Raw genomic sequence first — 23,655 nt, forward strand, 5'->3', positions numbered from 1 at the left:
ATCTTTACATCTGTGATAGGTTTGACCAAGGAAGAAAAGTTTTTAATAAACTTTCTATAGTAATTAGCTAACCCAAAATCCGTTGAATAGCCCGAAGACCAACTGGGCGAGGGCCACTGCAGAACTGCAGATAAGTTGTCAGGATCCATGGAGAACCCTGCAACGGAGATAACATAACCTAGGAAAGTTACTTGAGTCTGATGGAACTCACATTTCTCGAGTTTACAAAACAGGACATTCTCACGTAGTCTCTGGAGAACCCGTGTAACATCAGAACAAAGAGCCTCAAGTGTGGGTGAGTGTATAAGGATGTTGTCTAGGTACACCACAACACACTGTTGCAACATATCTTGTAGGACATCATTAATAAATTCCTGGAAAACAGCAGGAGCATTACCTAGGCCAAAGAGTATTACAAGATACTCATAATGCCTGCTCCTGGTGTTAAATGCTGTTTTCCATTCGTGGCCCTCCTTGATCCTAATGAGATTGTACGCTCCTCTCAAATCAAGTTTAGTAAAGACCGTAGCTCCCTTGAGGCAGTCAAAGAGTTCCGTAATGAGCGGAATAGGGTAAGCATTGTTAATGGTAAGAAGATTAAGAACCCAATAATCGATGCATGGTCTTAACTCGCCACCCTTTTTCTTCACAAAGAAGGAGCCAACACCTTCAGGAGAGCAGGATTTGCGGATGATCCCCGGTGACAGAGCATCGGCAACATACTCCACCATAGCACAATTATCTGCAACAGACAGAGGGTAAACCCAGCCCTTTGAAGGAATGGCTCCGGGTTGCAGGTCTATGGCACAATCGTAAGACTGGTAAGGCGGCAACGTACCGGCACGCACCTTGTCAAAAACGTCTAGGAACTCTCGGTACTCCTCTGGCAATTGAGATACCAAAGAAGTGCACAAGACTTTAACTGGTTTCTGAATACAAGTGGAAATACATTGCGGAGACCACGACAAAATTTCGGGCCAGTTGAGACTGGGATTGTGCTTTTGGAGCCAGGGATAACCCAGAACAACCGGAAAATGCAGAGAATTTATCACCTGGTACTGGAGGGTTTCAAAATGGAGAGCCCCAACAGCCATGGATAACGGAGCAGTTTCGTGAGTAATGAGTGCGGGCTGAAGGGGCCTGCCATCAATGGCCTCAATAGCAAGCGGAATGGACCGAGGCAAAACAGGAATGGAGTGCTTTGATACAAAAGCACTGTCAATGAAATAGCCCGCAGCACCGGAGTCAACAAGAGCCTGGGTGACTATGGAGGAGTCCACCCAGGAAAGGACAGCCGTGACCAAAGGTTTCTCCTTTAGCGGTTCCGGGGACGAGGATAAACCACCCAAGGTCTGCCCCCAACAGGACCTTAGGTGTGAGCATTTCCCAGCCGTGTAGGACAAGACTTCAAAATGTGGCCCTTGCATAATGTCAGGGTGCCAGAAATCAGACTAAGACGAGAAGTGCAAAAATAATCACACCTTTATTAATAGCAAAAAATAATAAAAAGTCCACAAGTCAAATAACAAGCCAGGAATCAAAACCAGAGCTAGTAGTCAGACGAGCCAAGTCAGGAGCCAAAGCGAGTAGGCAGACAAGGAACAAGGAGAACAGCAGAGTCAGGAACAAGCCAGGGATCAGGAGCCAGGAGGGACATCAGACAGCCAGGTAATACACAGGAGCTCTCACAAACAGGTCTGAGACAACGCAAGGGCAAAGCATACTGAACAGAGGCCCTTTAAATAATAAGTGATGACATCACAATTCTGAGACTGCATCCTGTCTCACACGGATGATGTATACCAGTCTGGCCATAAAATGAAGTGCAGGAAATGAGCAGCATCACACAGTATGCACCAGAGTCAGCAAGAAAGGTGAGTAAAATGGCTGCCAGAAGCACATGACAAACAAAACAGGGAAAAAACCCGGACACAAACAAGTCTGACCCCATCATCAGCACAAGTAAAAACAAATTTATTGCTAGTAAGAAAATTAATACACACTGTAAAATTTCCAAAACTGCAAACACGTTGTTTCTATTTGATAGCAATAACACACGTACTCTTACAGTCTGTGAAGTGCTCTGCCAACACTGCTATAAAACTACAACTCCCTTAATGCACTTCTTTCAGCTCCCATTTCCTAGGAGTTTCTGTAGCTCAAACGAGGTAGCAGCGCCCCCATAGGATGTGTGATAGTGTTAAGTACTGCACCAAACTGTGATAAAAAAAAAGGAGACATTTAATATTTATGTTAATATAAGGGACTGTTATGGTTCTAGAACGCAGTCTTATAGGTAGGAGTATGGATTTCCAGCTTACAACGAACTTTTTGATGAATCCAACTTATAGGTTTTCCAGAGACATTAGCACTTATGAAAGGTCTACATAGCACACGGACTGCACCTATGTAGGGCGAGGGTATTAGTGATGCTTGAATACAGCTGTATAACTATCAACAGTTCTTGAACGTATGTAATTACTGTCATGTCTAATGTTTTTGTTATGAAAAACTTTCAATAAAAAGAATATATATATAAAAAAACAAAAAACCAGAGACATTTAAATGCTGTCCAGATTTCTTCTATAAACTTTACCGGACAGAATTCTAGAATACCAGACTGTCCGGTCTAATACTGGACACCTTGCAACCCTAGAACGGCAGCATGCACTAAGCTATTGCCGGTTTTCTTAAAGGGCCCTAAACATAATTTTTAAAAGTGCTCAAATAAAAAACCCTAAAGTTGCCAGAGGGTATAATGGTCCGAGGCTTCCCTAATAATGTTCCCAATGCTAGTAGAACTGTTAGGGATATCATATGGAGAAAATTGTGTTATGAGGGAAGCCGGTGATGTCCCCTGTACCTGTGTCAGAGTAGCTCCAATTAGCCTCTGGGCTGTGTGTCTGCTGTGTAAAGTGTTATGCAGCACCCCTCCACTGGCTTACCAGGCTTGTTAATGTAGCTGCAGCAGTATCCAGTAGAGAAACAATTCAGTGCAGGTATCAAGTACCGCAGAGGATTGCAGTAGAAAATACCGGAGTCCCTTAGGGGGAGGCTAGAGACAAGTCCCTGCAACGCCTGAGGTTAGTTATGGCTGAAGTCCCATTAGGGAAATGCTGTGCATATAACAGGGTATTCTTGTGTCTCTGTATCATTTACCTGCTGTAAACAGTCATTTCTTTCTTCTTTGTAAATTATACTCCTCAGGGACTCTGGGTCTCACAAAGGTCTGAGCTTCCAATTTATAATACATAAGCAAGTAGCTGGAACAACCGCTATTCTCAACCATCCCCTACGATGCCAAGAACAAAACTAACACCTAGATTACAAGTTTTTCAGTATTGTACGGTACGGCTATACCGGCCATTGCGTGTGGAGTGGCAGGTCTCCCTACTACAAGTCGCGGCAGTATAGCTATAACGCTAGCATTTTAGCCGGTATTCAACATCCATTCCACACTCAAATAATTACGTTTGAGTGCAGGATTTTCCATAGCGCCATATTACATAGCACCCAACCAACCCCTCAAAATAAAAAAACTTAAGTCTAAAAAAACAATTAAGCTACGATTCAGCTCTTTTACTGCCCAACCCTAATCTTAAAAAAAAAACACCTAAAGAAAAAACAAAAAACTAACACTAACCCCAGAAAATCTACTCACGGGCATCCATCTTCATCCAGGCAGCGACATCTTGATCCATCGCGGGGGCATCTTCTTTCTTCATCCCGGTGGCATGGAGTTGTGGAGGCTCGGAGCATCTTTGCCGAAGGCGCGGACATCCAGCATGGAGGATCCTCTTCATACGATCACCGCCGTACACTGAAGCTTGATTGCAAGGTACCCGTTTAAATATGGGGTACCTTGTATTCCTATTGACTGACATTTTCAAATCAGCCAATAGGATGAGAGCTACTGAAATCCTATTGGCTGTTCAAATCAGCCAATAGGATTTCAGTAGCTCTCATCTTATTGGCATAAAATTATTTGAAAGAGCAGTCCAATGACTTTCAAATGGTGAGGTTCTTACAATTTAAAAGAGCTAATATTGAACGGAAGTACAGCGCATCCCTAGCCAATAGGCACTGACACTTTGGGGCCGCTTTACTAGTGCGGACTGACGTGACTGACAATGTAGCGTATCATGTCCGCCGCTCATTGATAAATTCCAACAGCATACGCTGTCTGCATTTATCCTTGCACAAGCAGTTCTGGTGAACTGCTTGTGCAATGCCGCCCCCTGCAGATTTGCATAGGGTGTCAATCAGCCTGATCGTATAGGATCAGGCGGATTGAAGATCGCAGCCTCAGAGGCCGCGGACAAGTTATGGAGCAGCAGTCTTTAGAATGGCCTGAATGCTTGCACAGAAACAGGGGCATGAAGCTCCATTCGGAACTTGATAATTTGACCCCTATGTGTTATCTTTTTCTTTTTAATTCAGTTTTATTGATAAAAAGATAATGAGTACAATGACATGTAAAGTAATATCATATCATTTTCATGCTCTTACAGCGTTCTTTAGCTTTAGTAGATAGATCACAAAAACTTACAACAGTTTTTGTCCATTCATTGATTATCATATAGTACATTTATAGTATCTCTTGACCTGTCAGAAAAGAGGTTTTTTGTTTTTTGTATTTAAAAAGTGCCATGCTCATATATTATGAATCTGATATTATCCTTTCCTTTTTAGGAAGATTTATCCACACTCTGGAGAAAGGGTTATCTTTTAATTGAATGAACTAGCATGGTTCTGATAGATATATATGCACATATTCATCTGAGTATTTGTTAGTGTACCATACCTTTGTTTCTAAAATTTTTAAAAGCTGGTCCAAGGCTTGATTTTCATTCAGAGTTTGCCTAGTTTCTGATTCGCAGCTCACAATGCTAAGAACTTTAAGCGATAACTGCTGAATAATTGGATACTCAGACTTTAAAAGCTCTAGTAAAGGAGGAATAGCGTGTAATTCCCGGACTGCAGCTCGAGTCTGAACATCCTGCAAAGAAAGCAGAATCACCTTGATTATTACATAGTCAATTTGTCTCTAAAGGGATAAAAAGGTCAAAATAAAAGCATTTTTACAATATACTTCCAATAAAAGTCCGGTAAAAATTAATTACATTATTTTTGTGTCACTACTTCCATATTCTTTTGTTTTATACACAGAAAATTCTTGCTACATTACATTTCTGAAATTTTACTTAGATTTCTAAAACATTTATGTATAAATTTACTTTATTCAAGGTATCTGTTTTTGAATTTGTAAGTACACTCCTTAGAGTCTATATGATTCATGACTATCACTTTCTTTAGTCTCCCACTCATTGGGGTGTCTGGGGATTTTCTAACCAATACTCTAAATTCCATAATTTTGGAATTGTCTAAAAGCTCAAGATCAATATATGTTAATGTTTAACTGCCATACAACACACTTTGCATTCCACTGGTTCTGTTTGAGGAATGTCATCATTAGCTTTAGCCCTCTCCGATATTCTGATGATCCATCTGTGCACATCAATGGAAGATTATAATTTTCATCTCAAATAAACATCTGGTCTCCAAGATTGCTTACTTTGACCTTAGGCTATTACTAATTCATATCTATAGACTTCAGTTCCCTACTAATGTGTAAGCCCTCTTAATGCACAACATGTATATAGTAAAAGGACATTCCTTTTCTGCCTTATCTCATAATGTGAAAATGTAATGCACTTATAAGTTAATCTTCTAATTTCAAACTTGATATGATATTTATTAATCGATAACATCACATGTTATGCTGCTTTGCATTAAAGGGACATGAAACCTAAAATGTTTCTTTCATGATTCAGATAGAACATACTGTCTTAAACAACTTTAAAATTTACTTCTATTATCAAATTTCCTTCATTCTATTCGTATCCTTTTTAAAAGGAGGCACAATGCACTCCTAGGAGCTGGCTAAACACATAAAAAAAACCATCAATCAGCAGCTAGCTCCCAGTACAGCATTGATGCCCTGAGCCTACCTAGGTATGTTTTCAAAAGAATGAAGCAAATTAAATAAAAGTACATTTGGAAAATGCATGATATGTCAGAATCAAGCAAGTATAATATGACTTTACTGTCCCTTACAGAACAACAAAAGGTGTAATGAGGAAGCATTTACATAAAATATTTCTCCTCACAAATATAAAAGTTTAGAAAGCGCTGACAATGCATTCCCATAGCAACCATATACTGTATGTATAGCCCACTAAATATTACCTGTAAGAGAAGATAAATACATTCTACAGAATGTTTCTTAACATCTGGATCTGCACTGCTCAACAGGTGAACAAGTGGTTCTATTGCATGTAGCTCGAATAGCCGTGCTTTACTCGTATAATCCAGGGCCATGTGTGAAAGGCAAAGAGTGGCAAACTCATGAATTACTACTTCTTCTGTAAAACAAAGTCGGTATCGTGTTATTTTTGTCACTGCATTAGTTGATAATACAGTGATAAGGCACACATAATTGTTTTGTTTTTTTCATTTGTATGTGAACTTTTTACCTTATTATACAATAAATCTCCTCCTTTATTTGTTCATATTAAAACCTAGCTTAAAGGGATATGAAACCCTTTTTTATTTTCTTTCATGATTCAGATAGAGCATGCAATTTTAAATAACTTTTTAATTTACTCCATTATCAATTTTTCTTCATTCTCTTGGTATCTTTATTTGGGGGAAAAAAAACATTTTTGGTTCAGCACCTAGGTAGCTCTTGCTGATTTAACCACCAAAAATTCAGGTCAGAGCTCTGGTTAAATTTTTTAAATATCACCCAATTGCCCCCAAAATATACTGTTAGTTTCCTTTTTTTTGTTTCAAAAGCAGTTTTTAGGGGTATAAGTGTGTGGGTGTGGGGTTGTTAGAAAAAATGGCACTGAAAAGTGCCTTTACATAGCGGTCTATTCGCACTGTGTGTTCCCAGTAAATACATATGTTTATGCTTATATACATATATATTTATGTGTTAATATATGTATATATACACATATTAACACATAAATATATATGCATATATTTATATACATATATATTTACACTTTGCTGAGTGACTTACCCCCTAGGTTCTCAAACGTGTCTGACGGCATGAGAACGAGGCTTCCATTGACACCTCTGTAAGCGCGCTCTCATGAGCTCAAAGTTCCCTGCAATGTGAACGCGAGGGCGTGTTTGCATTGCGCCTTACTTGAAATACCAGCACACATTTGCATGAGCTGGTATTACTGAATGTTGAGCGCAAATATCACGCTCGCATAAGCACAATTTTGCACTCCACTGATAATCTAGGTCATAATGTTACCCATTATATATAATTTATATTGTATATTATTTTGCTGAAATGTCTGTTTTGAGCATCATACCCTTGTAGAAAAGATAAAAAAAATAGCGGTTATGTAGCACATTTAACATACTAGGCTTCTACATTTCTTACCTGTTGATATATTTTTAAAGATTCAAAGATAATTACAGATATATAAAGTATAAATATGTGTATAATTACAGATACATATCAGTATAAATATGGCTTTGTGCTTATAAACAGCTGTCTCTACAGAAAGGCGCATCCTCTACCCTTACCACTGTATATTAACCTGTCCTGTCGTGTGATAGCAACTTATAGCTTTCAGCGTCTTCTCTAAATTAGTGAGCTAAGCTATGGCAATGTGAGAAATGTGTTGTTTCAGCTGCATTTTAAGGACCATCTTGAACAAAGCATTTAATACCACAATAGATCAGATTACTTTATCCCCGTTAGAATTTATTAGTTTTAGAAAAACTCTGAGCAGATGGTTGGGTTTGTAAACAAACTATTTTCATCTAGCAGAGACCTTCTGGTGCAAGTCGAGCAATTAGTGAGGGTATAATATCCAACTTCCTCAGCAATTTCCTGACATCATCTAGAGAAAAGAAAAAGATAAAAAGGTTAAATGTGGGGATAGATGAGGCACACAAAGTTTTCCCATACATTTAAACTATAAAAAAAACATCAAGTAGTGATTAGAATAAAGCATACAAAATAAACATTGGTGTGCTTATTTCTGATGTCTTTCCAATACACAAATTTTCATTGGCACTTTTTTCTTTACAAAATGTGGGTTGTAGATAAAAAGCAGTTTTATATGGGCTGGCTTTTAAGATAGAGACAATTATAATGTTTGAGCTCTATCTGTAATGAAAACATCTGCTAATGCAGACAATACAACATTACATTTGAGAAAAACAAAATGAAGCCACAAACATTGAACTTAGGTTGACATACCTTCCAAATGTCACAATCTAGGGCATGCTAGAGGTGTGACTCACGTATGCATGGCTATGGTGGTATACTGTGTGCAGACATAGCATTTTTCCAGAGCACTGCATGATACACTTGGTGGGCATCTTTAATAGGAGTGCATCAGAGAATACATTTATATTTTCACTTCTAAAATTGCAGTCAAATGTATCTCTGGATTGTTCAGGGAGCTTGGTAGCCATAAATAAAAGACACAAGAAGAGAATTCCCTAACTATGCTGGTAACCACCACAAACATTTAACAAAAAGTATCCATTTTGGGCTAGATTACAAGTGAGGCGCAAACTGTTTTGCACAAGCGATATCGTCTTTTTCGCAAGCCTTTTTTTTTTAAACAGAGCTTCTGCCATCTTTGTATATGGGCCTAGTGCTCTTGCATTTACACTTCAATCCTTCCCGCAATCTCAAAACTGTGGATAATTGTTTTCAGAAAACAAAAAAGTTGAACAAAACACTTAAAAATACATTACAAAGACTTACACTCATATTAACACTGTCTAATTAAAAAAAAAAAAAATTGCACAAAAAGTTATAAGGGCTAAAAGATATGAGAACTCGGGTGTTAGAAAAAAAAAGTCGCCAAAGTACTATAGATACATATAGATACATTGCTTAAGATGTATTTGTATGTATATAGATATGTCTATATATGTGTAGATCTATATTAATTAATTTATATGTGTATATATATATATATATATATTGACAGTCATATATACACATATAAACACATAACTATATATGTACACATATATAAACAAATGTATATGATTTTTAACAACTTTCCAATTTGCTTCTATTATCAAAATTGTCTTCATTCTCTTAGTATCCTTTATTGAAGGAGCAGCAATGAACTACTGTGAGCTAGCTGAACATTTCAGATCAAACTGAGGCAGTCCCTAAATTTTTTTTAAATTGAGATCCTCCTTCTCCCACAGGGCTCACAACCTTCACCTAGCTCTCCTCTGAACAATTTCTAGTATCTAGTCAAGTCACACTATCATTTTCCCTACTGTGAAAGGGAGTCATGGGTGAAATAGGGTTGTAGGGTGCATATATAACAACAATATGGCATTTTTTTTACAAACTAATATAATTTAATTATGACATAAAAATATTGAGCGAAGTAGTCAATAAATCCCCTTGAGAACAATGGGGCATGTGCATTCTACAAACTCAACGGATAATAGAACTGGTCTTCACATTTTTCCAGGGCTGCTTTTTATTCCTAGTCCTGCCCTCATTAGCCCTGAAAAAACACTTTACACACATTGAAAATTTAGGTGGTAGCTATGTGTTGCAGCCAGTAGTTAATTACTATTTATTTATTTATTTATTTATCTTTTTAAATCAAATAGTGATATTAATTAACTTACTTTGCTATCATACGCCTAGATTACGAGTTTTGCGCTAAACTAACGCCAAAAAAGCTACGTTACTTTACTCTCCATAGCACTGCCATTACGAGTTACTGAAAAGCCTCCTTGTGCTGTGTGTTATGGTGCGTTAAGCTCCATACCGCACAAAATTAGCGCTGCGGAACCTGTTGGCGCTCTACAAATACCTGATAATAATAACAATAAATAAAATCTAAGGGGTGATTTGACGTGCTCGTGCACGCTTTCTCCCATAGACATCATTAGGGAAAGAGTCTAAAATGAGGAATGAAAAATCTCTGTAACGCAACCCCATTGATGTCTATGGGGGAAAAAAAGTTTAAACCTAACATAAACCCCAAGTCTAAACACCCCTAATCCGCCGCCCCCAACATCTCCGACACCTAAATAAAGTTATTAAACCCTAATCTACTGCTCCCGTCAGTGCCAACACTAATAAAAGCTATTAACCCCTAATACGCCGCTCCCCGACATTGCCACCACTAAATAAAATTATTAACCCCTAAATGGCTGCTTCCCGACATCGCCACCACTAAATAAAATTATTAACCCCTAAAGCTCCGGCCTCCCATATCGCCGCTACTAAATTAACCTATTAACCCCTAAACCTCCGGCCCCCCACATCGCCACTTCTAAATAAACCTATTAACCCCTTAACCTCTGGCCCCCCACATCATCGCCACTAAATAAACCTATTAACCCCTAAACCGCCAGCCCCCCACATCGCAAAACACTAAAGCGTTTTGGTAATCCTAGGATTACCTGGGTAAAGCCAGATGTAAGAACTTACATTGGGCTTTACCCAGAGCTGCTGGGTAATGTCAGTTTTACATGGGTAATCCTAGGATTACTTGATATCTGACTTTACCAGTAACATTATACAAGTCGCACAGAATATGCTTATTGTTTTGGGAAACACATTTTTTGCTAACATTTTAAGTTAATAAAAACATTGTTTAAACAGATTTTTAGCTGTTTAGTTGAGCCAAACCTATCTACTTTTCTAACAGCATTTTTAAAATGAATGTGTAATTTTATAGAAGAATATATTAAAAATGATTAACTTATTCTGTGCTGAATAGATAACTTACTATGACCAGCCATTATTCCACACACCATTGTGGCATTTCGGCGTACAGTTTTGTCTTCATGGGAAATTAACTTGGATAAAGATTCCACGGCACCCAGTCCAAGAAGTGTAAGTTTATTTTCATCGCCTTAAACAAAAATTACAAAATTTAACGGAAAGTTTAAAAATATTTCAGGGAAGAACATATACAGTATCTCACAAAAGTGAGTACACCCCTTACATTTTTGTAAATATTTTATTATATCTTTTCATGTGACAACATTGAAGAAATTACACTTTGCTACAATGTAAAGTAGTGAGTGTACAGCCTGTATAACAGTGTAAATTTGCTGTCCCCTCAAAATAACTCAACACACAGCTATTAATGTCTAAACCGTTGGCAACAAAAGTGAGTACACCCCTAAGTGGAAATGTCCAAATTGGGTCCAAAGTGTCAATATTTTATGTGGCCACCATTAATTTCCAGCCCTGCCTTAACCCTCTTGGGCATGGAGTTCACCAGAGCTTGACAGGTTGCCACTGGAGTCCTCTTCCACTCCTCCATGACGACATCATGGAGCTGGTGGATGTTAGAGACCTTGTGCTCCCCCACCTTCCGTTTGAAGATGCCTCACAGATGCTCAATAGGGTTTAGGTCTGGAGACATGATTGGCCAGTCCATCACCATTACTTTTTGCTTCTTTAGCAAGGCAGTGGTCGTCTTGGAGGTGTGTTTGGGTTCATTATCATATTGGAATACTGCCCTGTGGCCCAGTCTCCGTAGGGAGGGGATCATGCTCTGCTTCAGTATGTCACAGTACATGTTGACATTCATGGTTCCCTCAATAAACTGTAGCTCCCCAGTGCCAGCAGCACTCATGCAGGCCCAGACCATGACACTCCCAAAATCATGCTTGACTGTAGGCAAGACACACTTGTCTTTGTACTCCTCACCTGTTTGCCGCCACACACGCTTGACAGCATCTGAACCAAATAAGTTTATATTGGTCTCATCAGACCACAGGACATGGTTCCAGTAATCCATGTCCTTAGTCTGCTTGTCTTCAGCAAACTGTTTGCTGGCTTTCTTGTGCATCATCTATAGAAGAGGCTTCCTTCTGGGATGACAGCCATGCAGACCAATTTGATGCAGTGTGCGGTGTATAGTCTGAGCATTGACAGGCTGACCTCCACCCCTTCAACCTATGCAACAATGCTGGCAGCACTCATACGTCTATTTCCCAAAGACAACCTCTGGATATGACGCTGGGCAACCTCTGTCCTTTGAAACTGCTGTATGGTCTTGCCCACTGCGCTGCAGCTCAGTTTCAGGGTCTTGACAATCTTCTTATAGCCTAGGCCATCTTTATATAGAGCAACAATTCTTTTTTTCAGATCCTCAGAGAGTTCTTTGCCATGAGGTGCCATGTTGAACTTCCAGTGACCAGTATGAGAGAGTGTGAGAGCGATAACACCAAATTTAACACACCTGCTCCCCATTCACACCTGAGACCTTGTAACACTAACGAGTCACATGACACCGGGGAGGGAAAATGGCTAATAGGGCCCAATTTGTACATTTCCACCTAGGGGTGTACTCACTTTTGTTGCCAATGGTTTAGACATTAATGGCTGTGTGTTGAGTTATTTTGAGGGGGCAGCAAATTTACACTGTTATACAGGCTGTACACTCACTACTTTACATTGTAGCAAAGTGTAATTTCTTCAGTGTTGTCACATGAAAAGTTATAATAAAATATTTACAAAAATATGAGGGGCGTACTCACTTTTGTGAGATACTGTATATGAACACACACTCCCACCAATAGTTTAGCTAACTTCCATGGTGCATGAGATATCAAAAATAGCATAACAATCCAGACTCAGACTCAGGTCTTTAACAAAAATCAACAACAATTACATTGGCATTTCAATGTAGAAAGCCCTTTCCTCAGAAGAGATTGAGGCCCGACTCAGATGATAGAGGTGTGAGGAAGGGTTTGCTACCCTTAAAAGTCACAGTAACAAATTCTTTACAGTCTCAATTATAAGATTAGAAAATATTAACATATTTTGCTCGGGTGGTTCAGGATTTTTTTTGTCAGTTATTTTTTTTTTCCTTTTTTTAATTTGGATCTGTTTCAATCAACACTGCAGTGTATGTTAGAGTTAGTAGAATGTATTTCATTTCATTTTACAATACAGTTGTGATTTTGGTTGAGGCTGCGTAACACTCTCATTCTAACTGCTAATCAACTGCAACTTGACAACCTGAAAGTAAAATATGTGAGTGCCCTCCATGAAAAATAGAGATGTACATGTATTTTTCATGCACAATTTGCATTATGAATCCATAAACAGTGGTCTGACATATTAATAGCTATGATGTCACAGTGTACAGGGAGAACTCAGAACTACCATGACATATTACAAACCTTTTTGAGCAAATTTGTACAGGGCTTCACAGGCTTTTGCTAGAATATCTTCTTCTGGAGACTGTAGCATTAACACAGCAGTTCCTGCTTTCTTGCTTTCAATTGCTAATGGTTCAAACTGACAAAAAAATAAAAATAAAAGAAAGATAAGATTACTTATTTGCGATATAATATCTGCTTAAGTGGGTAATTAACTGTCTACTGAAAGAGTATTCTTATTTTATCATTCTTTATATCAGTATTATTGTAATAAATGCATTTTGTTATTATATTCCAACACAAAACTCAAGAATATGGATTATATAAAGGAAAAGCACAATGAGAAAATACCCAAACAATACGGAAAAAAAAAAATCTATAAAATATGCTAAAGAAGAGCTGATAAAAAAAATATATGTTGTTTGGCTGTAAGTTTATAACTTTTCATTGGGGGAAGGCGGTTTAAGGGTTAATAGTGTATTTAGGTACTTTGCGATGTGGGAGGATGACAGATTAGGGGTTATTAGTCTAGGGGCTTTTGGTAGGGTGTTAGTTTTTTCACTCCCCCCCTTTTTGCAAGTAGGGTGTTAGTTTTTTTTTCTCAACATTTTTGTCTCCATTGATTTCTATTGGGGAACACATGCACGCGCATGCAAAACCTCTGCTTTTCAGGTTTTTTTTTAACTTGTAATACCACTGGAACCTGAGAAGCGCAAAAAGCCCAACTCTATATTTTTAGCTAAAGGAGAAGAATATAGGGAACAGACACGCTTTTTAAATACTATAATCTTAGTAGGCAGGAATGTAATACTTAGAAATAAATCCAAGTATACAGCTATTTTTGAAGAGATTACACCAACAAATGATTTATGAACAATATGATATAGATAGACAATCTGAAAATCAAATTGCTAAATTTTTTGGAAAATGGGAAGTATACATAAGATCTTTGGAATTGCCAATACAGCAATTGATAATTAGAGTATTTGAGAGTTCTCTATATATACAAGAAGAACAGCTTAGAGGGAACTGGTTGTTTAATTGAGATAATGGGGGGAAGAGAGCAATATTAACCTTCCTTTCCCAAATTATCCTCTTTTTTTTTTTCCCCTCTCTTTTGCTTTGTTTTTTTTTCTGTTTGCCCGGTAAATATATTGAGGCCTACTTATCAAGCCGTCAACTGTGCTGCATTCGACGGCACCAATATGCTCGCCTAACATCACGGCCGCAGACCTGAATACGCTCTCCTTATTTATCAAAAAAAGCTGTCAAAAAGTCGTGGACCACGTACGGGGCAATGAGCAGCGGACTGTTGTTAACTAACAGTCATTGATCTCGCTGCTATTCGGCAGCTGCTATTTTCCCAGCTTTATTTATACCCTGTCACTAAACACCGCCACTATACTAAAATGTTTAACCCCTATCCCACCGCTCCCGGAGCCCGCCACAAGTAAATAAAGTTATTAACCCCTAAACAGCCGCTCCCAGAGCCCGCCACAACTAAATAAAGTTATTAACCCCTATCCCGCCGCTCCCGGACCCCACCACAACTAAATAAAGTTATTAACCCCTAAACCTCCGCTCCCGGAACCTACCGCAACTCTAATAAAGTTATTAACCCCTATCCCGCCGCTCACGGAGCCCACCGCAACTCTAATAAAGTTATTAACCCCTATACCGCCGCTCCCGGAGCCCACCGCAACTCTAATAAAGTTATTAACCCCTATACCGCCGCTCCCGGAGCCCTCCGCAACTAAATAAATGTATTAACCCCTAAACCCCTGGCCTGCCACATTACTACCACTTACTAAACTATATTAAACTATTAATTAACCTATCCTAACTATTATACTAAAATTACATTAAACTATATTAAGCTACTAATTAAGCTACCCTAACTATTATACTAAAATTACATTAAACTACAAATTAAATTAACTATATTACATATTTAAAAACCTAACCCTACTCAAGTTATTTAAATCTACTAACAACTAAGTTACACAAAATAAAAAGCACTAAGTTATAAAAAAATGAACACTAAATTAAACAAAATAAAAAATAAATTATCAAATATTTAAACTAATTACACCTAATCTAATAGCCCTATGAAAATAAAAAAGCCCCCCCATAATTAAAAAAAAACCCTAGCCTACAATAAACTACCAATGGCCCTTAAAAGGGCCTTTTGCGGGGCATTGCCCCAAACAAATCAGCTCTTTTACCTGTAAAATAAAAATACAAACAACCCCCCAACAGTAAAACCCACCACCCACACAACCAAAGCCTGCAAATAAAATTCTATCTAAAAAACCTAAGCTCCCCATTGAAAAGGGCATTTGGATGGGCATTGCCCTTAAAAGAGCATTTAGTTATTTTTCCGCACAAAGTCCCTAATCTAAAATTAAAACCCACCCAATAAACCATTAAAAAAACCTAACACTAACCCCCGAAGATCCACTTACAGTTTTTGAAGATCCGACATCCATCCTCAACGAAGCGGCAGAAGTCCTCAGCAAAGCCGGCAGAAGTCTTCATCCAAGCAGGCAGAAGTCTTCATCCAGACAGCAAATTCTATCTTCATCTATCCGGCACGGAGCGGCTACATCTTCAAGACATCCGGCACGAGACATCCTCTTCTTCCAACGTCTTCTGGAACAATTAAGTTTCCCTTTAAATTAATTCTATCAGCTAATTGGAATGTAAGGGATGCCATCTTGGATGATGTTATTTAAATGGAAACTTCATTGTTTCAGAAGACGTTGGAAGAAGAGGATGCTCCGCACCGGATGTCTTAAAGATGGAGCCGCTCCTCGCTGGATGGATGAAGATAGAAGATGATGATGGATGAAGAGCTCGGCTCGCTTGGATGAAGACTTCTGCCAGCTTCACTCAGGACTTCTGCCACTTCGTTGAGGATAAATGTCAGGTCTTCAAAAACTGTAAGTGGATCTTAGTGTTAGTGTTAGGTTTTAAGGGTTTATTGGGGGGTTTTACTTTTAGATTAGGGACTTTGGGCGGAAAAAGAGCTAAATGCCCATTTCAGGGCAATGGGGAGCTTAGGTATTTTAGGTATTTTAGATAGAATTTTATTTGGGGGGTTTGGTTGTGTGGGTGGTGGGTTTTACTGTTGGGGGGTTCTTTGTATTTTTTTTTTTTAGGTAAAAGAGCTGATTTCTTTGTGGCAATGCCCCGCAAAAGGCCCTTTTAAGGGCCATTGGTAGTTTATTGTAGGCTAGGGTTTTTTTTTATTTTGGGGGGGCTTTTTTTTCCATAGAGCTATTAGATTAAGTGTAATTAGTTTAAATATTTGATAATTTATTTTTTATTTTGTGTAAATTAGTGTTTATTTTTTTGTAAGTTAGTGTTTTTTATTTTGTGTAACTTAGTTGTTAGTTTTTTGTAACTTAGTAATTCTTTATAGTAGATTTAAATAACTTGAGTAGGGTTAGCTTTTTAAAATATGTAATATAGCTAATTTAATTTGTAGTTTAATGTAATTTTAGTATAATAGTTAGGGTAGATTAATTAGTAGTTTATTATAGTTTAATGTAATTTTTGTATAATAGTTATGGTATGTTAATTAATAGTTTAATATAGTTTATTTTAATTGTAAAGGTAAGTTTAAATTTATTATAAGATAGGGATGAGTTAATATTTAATGTAAAGTTAGCGGGTTGTTAGGTTTAGGGGCTAATAGCTTAATTTAGTTTATGGCGATGTGGGGGGCTGTAGGTTTAGGTGTTAATAGGTTTAGTAAGTGGTAGTGATGTGGAAGGCCAGGGGTTTAGGGGTTAATACATTTAGTTAGTTGTGGTGGAGTCCGGGAGCGGCGGTTTAGGGGTTAATAACTTTATTTAATTGCGGCGGGGTCTGGGAGGGGCGGAATTGGGATTAATAACCTTATGTAGGTGGTGGCGGTGAAGGGGAGCGGCGGAATAGGGGTTAATAACATCATGTAGGTTGCGGTGGGATCTGGGAGCGGCGGAATAGAGGTTAATAACATTATGTAGGTGGCGGTGATGTCAGGGGCAGCAGATTAGGGGTGTTTAGACACGGGGCTTATAGTAGGGTGTTATGTGTAAACATTACTTTTATTCTAGCATAGAAATCAATGGGATATCTGGCAGCAGCGACCATAGCTATCGCTGCTTTCAGACTCCCATTGATTCCTATGGCATCTGCGGCCTCCAGAGTTGCGAACTGAAAACCAGGTACGCTGGGCCGGAATAGTGGCGAGCGTACCTGTTAGAAGTTTGATAACTTGCAAAAGTTGTCAGATAGTGCCGAATTTGTATTCGGAACATCTGTAATGATGTACGCATTGATCTGTCTCGGATTGAGACCAGCGGATCGTATGTTACGTCACAGATTTCAACTTTTGCCGGTCTGTAGGGTTTGATAACTAGGGCGAATCAAGCTCGCCACAATTACGCTGCGGAATTCCAGCCTATTTGCGGTTGATGGCTTGATAAATAGGCCTCATTGTGTCTAAAAAGTTAACGGCTATATTACGAGTTGTGCATTAAGGTAAAAAATCAGCGTTAACAGGTCCTAATGCTGCTTTTTTACGCCCCGTGGTAATTTGTTTTTTATTTTCTGTAATTTTGTGGGGGTTTTTTTTTGTAATTTAGCTAATTTAATTTATTGATATATATTTAGGGAATTGATATAATTATAGTGTAGTGTTAGGTGTTATTGTAACTTATGTTAGGTTTTATTTTACAGGTAAATTTGTATTTATTTTAGCTAGGTAGTTATTAAATAGTTAATAACTATTTAGTAACTATTCTACCTAGTTAAAATAAATACAAACTTGCCTGTAAAATAAAAATAAACCCTAAGCTATCTACAATGTATCTATTATTTATATTGTAGCTAGCTCAGGGTTTATTTTATAGGTAAGTATTTAGTTTTAAATAGGAATAATTTAGTTAATGATAGTAATTTTATTTCAATTTATTTAAATTATATTTAAGTTAGGGGGTGTTAGGGTTAGGGTTAGACTTAGATTTAGGGGTTAATATATTTAATATAAATGGCAGCGACATTGGGGCAGTAGATTAGGGGTTAATAAGTGTAGGTAGGTTGCAGTGACATTAGGGGCGGGAGATTAGGGGTTAATAAATATAATGTAGGTGTCGACAATGTTGGGGCAGCAGATTAAGGGTTAATAAGTATAATGTAGGTGGCGGTGGTGTCCGGAGCAGCAGATTAGGGGTTAATAAGTGTAAGATTAGGGGTGTTTAGACTCGGGGTTCATGTTAGGGTGTTAGGTGTAAACATAAAATGTGTTTCACCATAAGAATCAATGGGGCTGCGTTACTGAGTTTTACGCTGTTTTTTGGCAGGTGTTAGACTTTTTCTCAGCTGGCTCTCCCCATTGATGTCTATGGGGAAATCGTGCACAAGCACTTATGACCAGCTCACCGTAAGCAGCGCTGGTATTGGAGTGCGGTAAGGAGCACAATTTTGCTCTACGCTCACTTCTTGCCTTTTAATGCCGGGTTTGTAAAAACCCGTAATATCAGCGCTGCAGGTAAGTGAGCGGTGAGAAAAAACTGCTTGTTAGCACTGTATAGCTCCTAACGCAAAACTCGTAATCTAGCCGTAAGTTATTAAAGCATATCTGAAGAAAAGTATATTTGAGATGTGAATTAATTATTTGTGGATTATAGTTTCTTTATGCATCAGTGTTATGTTGTAAACTGTATGTGGACCCCTTAATAAATAAAAATCTGAAAAAAGCCCAACTCTTTTTGTTAAATATTTACCGCTGATAAAGTTGAGTTCTGTACATTCTTTATACTCAGATAAATTACTGAGTCAATTCTCAATTCTTGTTTATTTTGCCTTTTATTCGCAATATATGTAACATTTTCCTAACCCTACAATTGTAAAAGTAAATTATTATAGTGTCAGATAGAGTGATTACCCATTTTATATATTTCCAGATATGGTTCCAAGCTTTGCCATGTCCAGTTGCCCGAAAATGTCTTTAATAAATCTGATATATAGTGCCTATTATTGGAGGTGTCTATTATTTGTGTAACTAAAGATATACCTTTATCATTGCACCTTGATGTACGTTCTATAAAGTCTGGATTGTCTGCAATAGTTATATAATTTGAAATAAAAGGATTTAAGCAAAACTGCTTGCAAAATTTTGGTCAAGCCAATATTATATTTTTAATACAACATCATTTTTTAACCATTACAGGAGACTTCGATAAATCAGTATGTAGTAGATTGGCCATCTTAAAATGTTTTACAATACTCCCTTCTAGGTAACTAATAAAATAATATTTTAAATCTTTTATCCATTCTATAACTATATTACACATAGAAATCCATTTATAGAACTGTAAATTGGGAAGGATAAACTCTCCATACAATTTCAACTGATTTAATCTTTTCAAAGAAAATCTGTTTTTATTTCTCCCCAGATTGTTATATACTGTACGTTTAATTTTTCATATATATGTATACATACACATATATATACTGTATATATATATATAATCTTTTCAAAGAAAATCTGTTTTTTTATCTCCCCAGATTGTTATATACATTTAATTTATATATATATATATATATATATATATATATATATATATATATATATATATATATATATATATACATATACACACACACATTTTTATGTATATTGATTGGCTTATATGGGGTGAATTTTGTAATATTTGAATTGTATTAAAAATATATACAGTATATACAGTATGTTTCCTCCAAAATTAAACTAAAACGTATATATGATTGGATAAGAGTGAGCTTTAATAGGCTACATAGAAGAACACGTTCATTAGAAAGCCTGAATGGTAATATTTCTAAAATTCTTAAGTAATTTTTAAAAATATATTTTAAATGAATTATTTTCTCACAATAAGAAAAATATTTCTAAAAGCAATGTATACAACAGGATCTACTGTCAAAAAAGCTTTTATCCAAATACAAACATGCAATTACAAATACAAACATGCTATAATGTACTAGCAATTAATTTGAAACCAAAAAAGGTAAGTCATTAGTACAATTCAATATATTTATGTTATTCTAGGTATATAGAGCACTTGTATAACATACCACATCTTTGGGTGGAGGTTCAAGGTCCTTTTTCAGTTTTTTAACCATTCTAAAAAAGAAAAAAAAAAGAACGGCATTGTAAAAGATCATACATCAATACCAAAGATGTCAAACTTCAGTACTTCAGAGCTTGAAACAGACTGGAGTTAAACTGATTAATCAGATTAAATATAGTGACTCACTTGTGTTCAAGCAGAGATCTTCTAAAACCTTGACCTTTGCAGACTGGAACTGGGCAACCTGTTCTAAAATGACATAGAAATTTGTTTGAACGGGTTTCATTGTGTGTTTATTTTGTATTTAAAATAAGCCTAAACTTACGTGGTGCTAATACTGGAGAATGGAAGAAGTAGATTTTGGTTACAGAATCTCAGAATGTAAAAAAATACAACAAAGTATTACATGTTTTATAAGATGAAGAAAAAATGAAATTGATCACCAAAACAAACTACAAACATATTGGTTTACAAGTCATTTGTTTATTATAATTTATGCCTGTACTGGTTATTTTTTTTCACTAAATAATTCTGCAAATTCAATACAGCGACCTCATGTTGTTCAGGGCCCTGGGTTCAATTTAACGAGACACAAAAAGAGTTTAACAAGTACAAGAGTCACTTTCATTACCTCACACAAGTAATTTTCAGAAATCCTGACCCATTCACAAAGCTTAAAAAATAAAATTGGAAATGATTTTGACGAACGATTGATTTTGATTTGATTTTACCCTGTGCCCCTTTTTTAGATATAACCGTTTAATTCCTACTATATGTAATTGCATTCCCCTTCAGATAAAATACACCTCTCATGTGCATAACAACACACATTGAAGTCACATATATAGTGATGCACCTGCACCTTGTTGCTGCTCAGCTGAAAAATAAAACAAACCTTTCTCTATACTCACGAATATTTACATTTTATTTTAATATCAAACATGTATATTAACATTCATAACATTACGGTTTGGTGTCTTTTCCTCCCCATTCTTACACATACTGTCTATGTACTTGATAGGTTTTACTCCCAACAAGATACAATGCTATTTTACGGCTTACTTTTGTAGACGTGTGTAGCTTCTTGATGACTACAAGCATATGTTCTTCATTATATGCACATGCCCCCCAGAAATATTGTCCAATTTCATTAAATCGTAAATTGTGTGTCTATCAAAATAAAAATCATATGCAATTTGCTGTTATTTAATCCCTGCAGCCCAACACGACTAAAGCACATAGAATGCAAGGTATTGCAGTCTTCCCTGGCATCCAAGGGGTTAACTAATACCCTACCGAGTGTGAGTGACTCTGCTGTTTGCATTTGCTTTATTACAGAATGACACTTCAGTTTGGCATCAGAAAAAAATGCAGCAGTCCTAGCAAATGGTATAATTAGATATTGCAGACATGTCATATTGGTTTTATTTTTATTAAACATCACTAATAAGCAACAAAAACAATCAAATAATAGTTAAATTACACCCCCAAACACATTAATGTAACTATTACACACATACTTCTGATGCAGTTTATAACAGAACACCAGGCCATTATTTTCATATAATTAAAAGCATTTTCTCCTCGGTTTTCTATATTTGTGTATCACAATTAAAATCTTAATACTAGACTAGAGTATAAAAAATAATCATCATTTTCATAAATTAACTATGTCAGCTGTTTGCAAGATATAAGGAATGTGTTGTTAGGTTAGTTTCTGTGTCACATTTTTATTAATCAAAACACTAAAGGGAATTAAAAGTAAAATTGATTTGAAGAAAAATGTTTGCAATACACAAATCTTTGCAAAAAATAAAATTATATAAAATGCTAAAACATTATTACCAGGAAATGTTTAGTGTGGCCAACATTTCTTTAGCGCGGTCTATACTTTCAATGGATAGCATGGTCGCGCTAAACATAGCTCATATTACAAGATGCAAGTTTGAGCCCTCTGAGCCCTTCCCTGTCAAACACCATGTCATATACCATATCACTTTATAATGTGCATATCATATGCTTGGTGCGTCACATAATGCCTGCATACTCAGATATATAGTTTACAGTGTCAGGTAAATGAAATAAAATTAAAAAAATTTAAGGGGTAGCAGCATTACTACAAATAAAATAATATTTTATCATTAGGTCGACATCATGAAAAATAAGACAACGTTTTAGGCATCAAGCCCTTAATCACAATATTTAAAAAGGCAATAGCCCCTCCCATTTAACTATTAATAATACAACAGATACTGAACCCACATACAAAGAGTGACACACAGTGGAAGCACCAAGACATTACAACACTACTTCTCATCAAAACATTTTTGCAGAAAATATTTACAATATCTACAAACAATTTCCACTTCCAAAAATACATTTAAATAGGAGGGGCTATTGAATCTTTAAATATTGTTAGTGTAATGAATTAATTAACATCAGGGCTTGATGCATAAACATATATTTTTTTTAGGTCCACATCATAAAAAATAAAAAAACAATGTTGTAAGTGCTGGTACCTCCTTGAAATGCCCAGATACTAAGTTATCTCTGGGAAACAAAACAAAATAAAACAGTTAGAAATGTTATATACCACACTAATTCCATTTTTTGGCAATTATTGTTTAATATAATATTAGCACCATATTGTACTATAGAATACATGTTGAGTATAAGAAACATTTTTTTTATGCATATGTCAACCTGACAAGCACAAAAAGCGTGTTCACGTACTCCCCCATAGAAGTCAATGGGGAAAAAAAGGGGGAAAAAATAACACCCCACTCTTGCGCAAATTCGATTGTATATTTTCATTTGTGCTCATAGATGATGATCTATAGGTATATATATATATATATATATATATATATATATATATATATATATATATATATATATATATATGAATATCTATTTAGAAATACATAGAATTAGAACATATTCTGCTATGTGCAGAGCATGTGAAACATTTACAGTAACTAAAAAGTTAAAACATTTCTTAAAAACATATATTGCATAAATATGATTTTACATGTTTACATCTATTTAACTGCAAAGGGCCCCAATGCACTTGTATATTTGTGTAAATTTGTATTTATGTGTTTATATATGTCTGTAAATAACATTACGTTCTATCATACGTAAACATTTCAATATACTTAAAGCGGATGATAAACTAATTGAAACAGTAAAAAAGGGGGGTCAGGTGTGCATACAAGAAAGGGCCCACATTAGGATCTCTGTTGTCTCCCACTATGCTGCCCACTAACACAAATCAAGCATGTGCCTGGATCAGACACCAGGGCATGCATAAATGTGGCCATAAGAAGTGCAAACCCTGTGAGTT

General features: G+C 36.5%; 1 protein-coding gene across 1 annotated transcript in view; it reads right to left on the reverse strand.

Moving 5' to 3' along the window:
- ARMC3 (armadillo repeat containing 3) overlaps positions 1-22,216 on the reverse strand; it is a 126,926-nt gene extending 104,710 nt beyond the window's left edge. The window contains exons 1-9 of the mRNA XM_053715698.1: positions 22,155-22,216; positions 20,635-20,646; positions 20,496-20,558; positions 20,314-20,362; positions 13,231-13,348; positions 10,818-10,943; positions 7,863-7,931; positions 6,250-6,425; positions 4,805-4,999 (exon numbers count right to left, since the gene is read on the reverse strand). Coding sequence (XP_053571673.1) covers positions 4,805-4,999; positions 6,250-6,425; positions 7,863-7,931; positions 10,818-10,943; positions 13,231-13,348; positions 20,314-20,362; positions 20,496-20,558; positions 20,635-20,646; positions 22,155-22,216 — 870 coding nt within the window. The remainder of the gene's footprint in view (positions 1-4,804; positions 5,000-6,249; positions 6,426-7,862; positions 7,932-10,817; positions 10,944-13,230; positions 13,349-20,313; positions 20,363-20,495; positions 20,559-20,634; positions 20,647-22,154) is intronic.
- Positions 22,217-23,655: the final 1,439 nt, after the last annotated feature.

Source organism: Bombina bombina, chromosome 5 (genome assembly GCF_027579735.1).
Source record: "Bombina bombina isolate aBomBom1 chromosome 5, aBomBom1.pri, whole genome shotgun sequence".
In the NCBI taxonomy this organism is placed as follows: Eukaryota; Metazoa; Chordata; class Amphibia; order Anura; family Bombinatoridae; genus Bombina; species Bombina bombina.